The 7,612-nt window shown below is 26.2% G+C and overlaps 3 protein-coding genes across 3 annotated transcripts in view; all 3 read right to left on the reverse strand.

The window, feature by feature from the left end:
* Positions 1 to 577: 577 nt before the first annotated feature.
* Phum_PHUM105200 (uncharacterized protein) lies at positions 578 to 2,580 on the reverse strand (the record flags this gene model as incomplete). The annotated part of the gene is made up of 7 exons (XM_002423985.1): positions 578 to 844; positions 933 to 1,066; positions 1,133 to 1,357; positions 1,496 to 1,701; positions 1,780 to 2,216; positions 2,304 to 2,444; positions 2,503 to 2,580. The coding sequence occupies 7 exons, from the start codon at positions 2,578 to 2,580 to the stop codon at positions 578 to 580; spliced, it is 1,488 nt and encodes a 495-aa protein (XP_002424030.1).
* A 796-nt stretch (positions 2,581 to 3,376) lies between these two features.
* Positions 3,377 to 5,690, reverse strand: Phum_PHUM105210 (NAD dependent epimerase/dehydratase, putative; the record flags this gene model as incomplete). The annotated part of the gene is made up of 7 exons (XM_002423986.1): positions 3,377 to 3,430; positions 3,510 to 3,725; positions 3,817 to 4,085; positions 4,166 to 4,319; positions 4,397 to 4,608; positions 4,823 to 4,996; positions 5,663 to 5,690. 7 exons carry the CDS (start codon positions 5,688 to 5,690, stop codon positions 3,377 to 3,379), a joined length of 1,107 nt encoding a protein of 368 aa, XP_002424031.1.
* An 889-nt stretch (positions 5,691 to 6,579) lies between these two features.
* Positions 6,580 to 7,612, reverse strand: part of Phum_PHUM105220 (uncharacterized protein) — a gene marked incomplete at both ends in the record, with an annotated part of 1,857 nt that continues 824 nt past the window's right edge. Inside the window, 2 exons of the mRNA XM_002423987.1 lie at positions 6,580 to 7,260; positions 7,405 to 7,595. Of these exons, the coding sequence (XP_002424032.1) occupies positions 6,580 to 7,260; positions 7,405 to 7,595 (872 nt within the window). The remainder of the gene's footprint in view (positions 7,261 to 7,404; positions 7,596 to 7,612) is intronic.

Here is a 7,612-nt window from a genome sequence, read left to right on the forward strand (position 1 = left end):
CAAATCATAATAACAGACATATAAATTTAGCCATCATTTTATTAAAAAAAAAAAAAAAAAAAAAATTTAATTTTTTATTAAATAAAAAAATATTTATTATTATTATTTTAATATCAATATTATTATTAGAAATTTTCTTCTTCTTTTCAAATGATTTGAATTAATACTTATTACACAACAACAACAACAACAACAACAACAAACAAAATAACAAACATATTAAATAAAACTTTTCTTTTTTATGTACCTGTTTTATTTATCAATCAATCATATACAATCTATTGTTTATTACAAAGTCAATTATAATAATAATAATAATAATAATAATGGGTAAATATAACTGTTGTATTGAAAAAAACGAAGGCTAATAAATTACAAAATACTGAAAATATATCACGTTAACAAAAAAAAAAAAAAAATTACCAACACGGTTAATTTGTTTTTGTTTAATGTTTAATCAATCTCTTTTTCAATTATTATTATTATTATTTGTTATTTTTTTTTTAAGGATTATTTAAATAACTGACTGGTTATTGTTAATTAATTAATTAACGTAATGTTTTGTGTATGTTTTTTACTAACTGTATTTTGTTTTGTTTATCATTGATATAGTGGGGATATCGTTTAAAGGTTCTATAACAATATGAATTTTCAATGAATCCCTTTTTGGACCGACTAAAAAATCACTCGTGGATCCACTTTTCATAATAGAATTTAATTGTTCGTACGAAAGGAAATCGTCCAAATTGAGAACTTTTTCAACTTCTGAAAACCTATGATTTTTTTCGTAAACGTGCATGACGTGTTCGATATCGTTTTGAGTACCGTAAATTACGATTCCTATCTGAAATTACAAAATTTTACGAAGCCATTTTTATTTATTTAAATAAAATTTTCTCTTTTTTTTTTTTTTCTTAAAGTTATTTTGTCACCTTGACTCTTATATCAGCAGGTGTCGGAGGTGGATCTTTGCAAGTTATTGAAAGTCGTACCGTTCTCAATACGAGTCCGGGTACTTCTAAGGGTCCTTGCCAAACGATAAGATAAAATTTTTTAAACCGAACACCTAAAAAATATTTTTCAACGTTAACGTCTAATGACGTGTTAGTTTTGTACATTTTAAAAATGATACCTTTCGGGTAAACATCCACAACCCATTCGCACGTTTTATCTCCGGCACAATCCGCCAAAGAAGCATAAGAGCTAAATACAAAAGTGCTTGCGAAGTAGGCAGGAAGAAGTGAATAATTTTCTACGGTTAAAAGAGTCGAATGAGTATCAGCGGTATACAGTCGGGGAGTAAATGATAAATGACCATCTTCTTCTTCCAAAACTTCTTTGATTCTCTTTATTTGACCTGAAATAAAATGAAAAGTTTTTTTTTTTTTATACGAAAGGGCCAGAAAAATTTCGAAATGAACTTGTTTTCCCATCGTGCAAAAAAAAAATTTATAAGTTTTTAAACAGATATTAAACCTGAAAATTTTATAAGTACCAGAATGGAATGACATTCCAATGGCCATTTTTTCTACAAAAAATTCTTTGTATTTTGTCGTTAAAGGATTCAATAATAATTCTGCTAGCTGTCTCGGAGACATCATAGGAAAACGAATATTTGACATAACTTCAATAACTAATTGTTCCATATCGTTTTCTTCTGGAAATCTATCTTTTTGATAATTTAACCATTTTACAACATACCTTTAATAAAATATATACAATTTATGTAGAGTTAATTAAAGTTAATTAAATGATGATAGAGTTATTAAATGTGCTCACTGATAAAGTCTCATTTCGTTATGAACTACTAAATCCGATTCTTGTAATAAATTGACAAAAATATTCGGTTCGAAATTTCCAAAATCTTGTGTCTTTGCCACAATATCAAGATTCCATTTGACAAAATTTCTACAAGCTTTGGCAACAATATCATGACCACAATGATAAGTGTACTGAAGCCATGAAATCAAACAATTATTCATGGCTGCTTGAGCTATGTGACAATACATGTAATCTATACAAAGTTTCACTAAATCCTTAACATTATATTTATCTGCTAAAGTTAAAATAGGCATCACTGATTGTAAATTAATTCTTATTTGTCCTGTGTAAAAATATTTTAAAAAATCTCCAAAAATTTCACAGCATTCTTTGGTTTCGACTAAAACAACTCTACTTTCAGATGATTCAGTCCACTGTGGATTCATTAGCATTACCTAGATGAAAAAAAAAAAAGTAAAAATTAGAGTTTTAAATAAAATTAAAATAAAATTTAATACTATTATTTAAAAAATATAATTAACCTGGAATACTTCGCTTGAAGCACACAAAATTAATCTATGACAGGGATATTCTTTTCCTCCTACAAGTAAACATAAATCATTCATGAGTTTTTCAGCATATATAGTGGCAATTTTGACAAGAACTGAACGAGAATTGTCCACCTACAAAAAAATTTTTATAAATCTACATCCTATTCTTACAATACGGAAATTAATGTACCATTAAAATTACATCAACATCATCTGATCTTTCAGGTTTAACCTTCGGTATATTTGTTTTTAAATTAGTTGTTGCCATAATTTAACAACGTATCAGTCTCCTTTATGTACAATAATTTTTTGAAAACATTGTTTACTACATTGTGTATATTACACACTTACAACGGCCAAAAACAAACATTATAAATTTTATTATTATTATTATTATTATTAAAATATTCTTTTTTTGTACGTTGGGAAGCCCCAAAAACTTAAGTCAACGAATTACTGAAACATTGAAAATAATTATAAATCCTAAGGTAAAAAAAGAATTAAAGTAAAGTAGAAATTTTTTTTTTCTTCTGCCACTTTTTTTTTGTTTTTTTTTTTTAGTCCGCGCTTCGAAATACATTTCTCTTTTAAAAACATGCAATTAGTTTTTATTAAAATTTATCAGTATTAAAAAACTTTATTTATTCAGAATTAAAGTGTAAAAAAAGGTTTATTGTTACTAACAAACTAATAACTTAAATAATACATTAAAGGATATTTTTTTAAAAAATTTCGGTGAGTTTCTTTTATTTATTTTTTTTTTTTTGAGTTAAATTTAAAATAAAAATAAACAAATTTATTTTATAATTTTTCTTTTAATAAGACTAGTACAAAATTAAGTACAAGTTTTTTTTTTTTTTCATTAAAATTAGCGAAACAAAAAATAACAATAAGTATAATTTTCAAAAAAAAAAAACAATTGTAAAAAAACTTTGAGCGCTTTAATGGCTAAAACTTTTTGGTTTATTAATTTTTTATCATATGTAATATCTAAAAATATTAGATAAATATACACATAAAAATGTGTAATAATAACTATCGCTTTCATCTATAATACTCCACCATCAGGAAATTAAAGATTTTGGAAATAAGTTCATAACAGTATAATCCACTAAAACCTAAAATATAAAAATGGAGAAGAATTAAATAACGAATAAGTAAATTTCAAAATGGCGGACAAAAAAGTTAAAAAATTACTTCTTTAAGTTTTTCGGTAGTTGCCGTTGGAATCGTGTAACTAAAACCCAAATTTGTTAATTTGCTTCCATCGAGAAATAAATTTTTATTTGTTAAAAGTTCTTTATCTATATACGGCGATAAAGGAGTGTTATTAACTCCATCTTTTGAACATATTTCAGCCCAGGGTCCTAAATGCTTATCATTTATTTCTTCTACAGCACTTGCGAGATCAGCCTAAAAAGAATTCATTTTAACAGTTTTTATATATATATATATATATTTTGATCGAGGAAAGGATTTTTTATTTAAAGGATTACTGTATTACTTTGGCGATTGATGAAATCGTAGAACCCCAATAATCGTGATTAATATTAAATATTTCCGAAACGAGTGAACTAATGGTTCCTTGTGTAGAATTCCCTTCGTCAACAACGTTATAAATATTTTGCCTAGTATCATCTCTGGAAAGAACAAACCAAATTGCGCGACAAAGATCGTCTACGTGAACCGTATTCATTTTTAAGTCTTTCGTCCATAATAGTTTCATACATTCCCCCAAATACTTGTAAATGGCTCCTATCAATAACCTAGGAGCTGTAAGAAAAAAAAGGGAAGTCGAATACAAAAGTTATTATCGAGAAAAAAAAAAAAAAATTATACAATCCAATCCTTACTAATTCCTGAGCGATCCCCAAATCCATAAACAATACCGGGTCTTAATATTGTATAATTAAGACCTGAAATTTCAGACAAACTCTCTTCAACCTTAGATTTCCATTTAGCAATATTTGTCCATGGATCTTTCTTACAGTTTTCTTTTAGCGGAATCTATAAAAATGTACAAAAATAATTGAATGACTTATGAGACGAAATGAAAAAATAATTACTTATCAACTCATATTAACCTTATCAGAAGAAGCTATATTTCCTGAGGATATTTCTACATAATGTTTTATTTTTTGGTTAGCAGCTTCCATGGCACATGTGCTACTTAATTTAAAAATTCCCTCCTTGTAAACAGGATCCGTTTGACCGGGTTTCGTTTCACCGGCACAATTCACAACATAGTCAAAACTATAATTTGATTCATCCGGAGCGAATGCAGCTTTACATGAATCTTAAAATAATAAATGAGACATGAATTATTACAGCAAATATTATTTAATTTTTATAAATTTAAGTGATATTAAATAAATATATATATATATGTACAAAATTTTATTTAGATAATTTTATCAGAGAAAAAAAAAAAAAAAAATGATAAGAAATTTTTTTTGGTTAGCGTCTATCAACAATTTGACAGGAAATTAGTATTATTATTTATATCTTACCCAAATTAATTAGGTTACAACTTTTAAAATGAACCCTAGCATCATTAAAGCTGGCTTGATGCTGAGAATTGAGCCATGCAATTTGTGGTGGTACCTTATCAACAACTCTTATACATTCCACAAGATCATTGCTTATTAAATAATGTACCAAATTTCTTCCTATAAACCCACATCCTGTTAAATATAATTAGCATCATAATATTATTTAAATAATTTTTTTTTTTTTCAAATTCATTGAGGATAATTTTAAATATAAGCGACTGTTGGCTCTACTCGTGTCATTTTCTTTCCTTTTAATAAAAAGTTATGTTATTAATTATGATAAATGAATAATTTCCCTTAAAAAAATAAATAAATGAAATTTTAACAAAATTAAAATTCTCAATACCTTATTTAAAAGAGAAAAAAAAAAAATTTTAATTTTTTTCTTTCTCTCTCAATGTTACTCATTTCCTGTGCTTGTCCTGTTTAAAGGTTCAACATTTTTTAACACTTGCTATGACGCATTCAATGAATCAGAAATTATTTTTATATTAATTAAAATAATAATTCATTATAACAATTAAAAAAAAAAACAAAAATTTCTGTTAAAATTAGTAAAATAAATATTCAATTTAAAAATTTAAACAAAATCAAACCAATAAAATGATGTAGAGATAAAAAAAAAAATTGCAATCAGTAATGAGTATGTTCGTTCATTAATAATTTGAATTTTAATTTATTCTACTATTATTATTTTCTTTAATCAAGTAATAAAATTTTTGTTTTTTTTAAATTCTTGTAATAATAATTAATTAACACTAAAATATATATTTAAATAATAATTATTTTTCTACTTACCACCCAAAATTATAACTCGGGGCTTCATTAAATTTTCAAATTAGAATCTTTTAAATAAAATAATATACCTCAGAGTAACGACTTCCTCCAACTGTTCCTCATTCAATAATGAAAAGTAAACAAGGCTTAACCGTATGTTCAATGTCATAGAGTAATAATTTTTTTTTTTTTTTGACGCCAAACAAAAAAAAAATGCCAAGGTTTTACATGTTAAAATTTTATTGAATCATTTCTTTTAAAAATTATTTTTTTAGTGTGTACTTCATTTCTAATATGCGTTATTCCCACCTAATTAATTCAAAATAATATTTATAATACTAATTCATCCGATAAAAAATTATTTATTAAAAATAACAATTATCTATAGTATTTAGTTCAAACGAAATAACTAATTTAAATACAACATTCAAGGAGTATTTTCAAAAGATAAGTTTTATTATTTTATTGTGTTAAATTGGGTCAAAGAATTGCATTTAACACCTTTATGTCATTCATTAGATTTTATTTTCGAATTTATAAATCCGTAAAATGTAATAAAACTTTTACGTACGTGTGACAATAACATTTTCAATAACCAAAAGGCATACAAACTTTATTAATATTTTTAAGGAGTTTTATGAATAAAAATTAAATTTTATTTAGTTCTTAAGCTTTCTTTATTTAAAAATTGTTAACAAGTACAAACTTCTAACAAGCTGTTAAAAAACTTAACACTTAATGTAGCATGCATTTCTTAAAATTACACAGAGAGAGAGAGAGAGAGAGCACTCAAGTGCTGAGGTAATAAAATTACTTTTTTTTTTTTTTTTTTTTCAAACATTAGCATTCATCCGTTCAAAGGGATTTTATTATAGCTATAATCATTTAAAATTTTAAATTATTTACGTTAATTAAGTGTACGTAATAAACATAAAAATTTAAGTTCCGTCAGCTTTGCGCAAGACTACTTGAAGCAATAATTGCCTTAAAGACGTTACTTGTTTTTCCAATACATCTGCTTCCGCTCTCAATTTGACATTTCTTCTTTCTTCTTCCTCTAGAGTTTTAAACATGTGACGTTCTCGATTTTTTCTATTTTGTCTCGAACGTCGCGATGCTTCGTTGTTTTTATCCCGTCGTTCCCGATAGGTATCACTCGATTTAGAACCATCCTTGACTCCCTCGGTATTGTTTTTAGAGTCTTCGGTTTTAGATTTTTTATTTATTCCATAACACTTTCTTTTAGATCCACTTTCACTCGTGTTATAATCATCATCACTATCTGACTCGTTGGTTTCACAATCGTTATCGTACTCGTATTCCGACTCATCTTTGTCGGATCCATCTTCTTCTGCGACGACGCTGTAATTTTTGGCAACTCTTCTCTTGGCATTAGCTTTGATGCGCTCCGCAATCGAACTATACTCGTCACATACAGGTTTGTTTTGTATCGATGAATTTTTCCCATCTTTTTTCAAAGTATTTCTTCTACTTTCTGTACTCATTTGTGAATTATTTTCGACGCTTTTCTTTTGATTTAAATTTAAATTGTTGTGATTGGGGCAAGTTTCTGGCATTGAAGAAAGTGTATTATTTTCTTTGCTATTCATTTTCATATCCTAAAAATTAACAAGATTAATTAAAGTCTGGACAATAGTAAAAAAGCAAGTAAAAAAAAAATTTTACAAAAAAAATAATACAATTTTTTTTACCTCGTTGATAAAATCGACCAGATCCATAAAATCCAAGTCTGGTGTATTTACGCCCATAGATTGTTCAAAATTGACTTTTGGAAGATCCAAATTAAGATCGAGTTTTTCACCCAACACGCAATTGACATTCACGTTCTCATTTTTTATATTTCGACTCAGCATACTTTCATTTTCTTTATAATTATCAGTTGTGTAGGAAACATTCTTCTTCAAACATTTTTCTTTGTTACCACCACTCGATGCTTTGACATTAACCGCA

This window comes from Pediculus humanus, genomic scaffold (genome assembly GCF_000006295.1).
Source record: "Pediculus humanus corporis 1103172107455 genomic scaffold, whole genome shotgun sequence".
In the NCBI taxonomy this organism is placed as follows: domain Eukaryota; kingdom Metazoa; phylum Arthropoda; class Insecta; order Psocodea; family Pediculidae; genus Pediculus; species Pediculus humanus.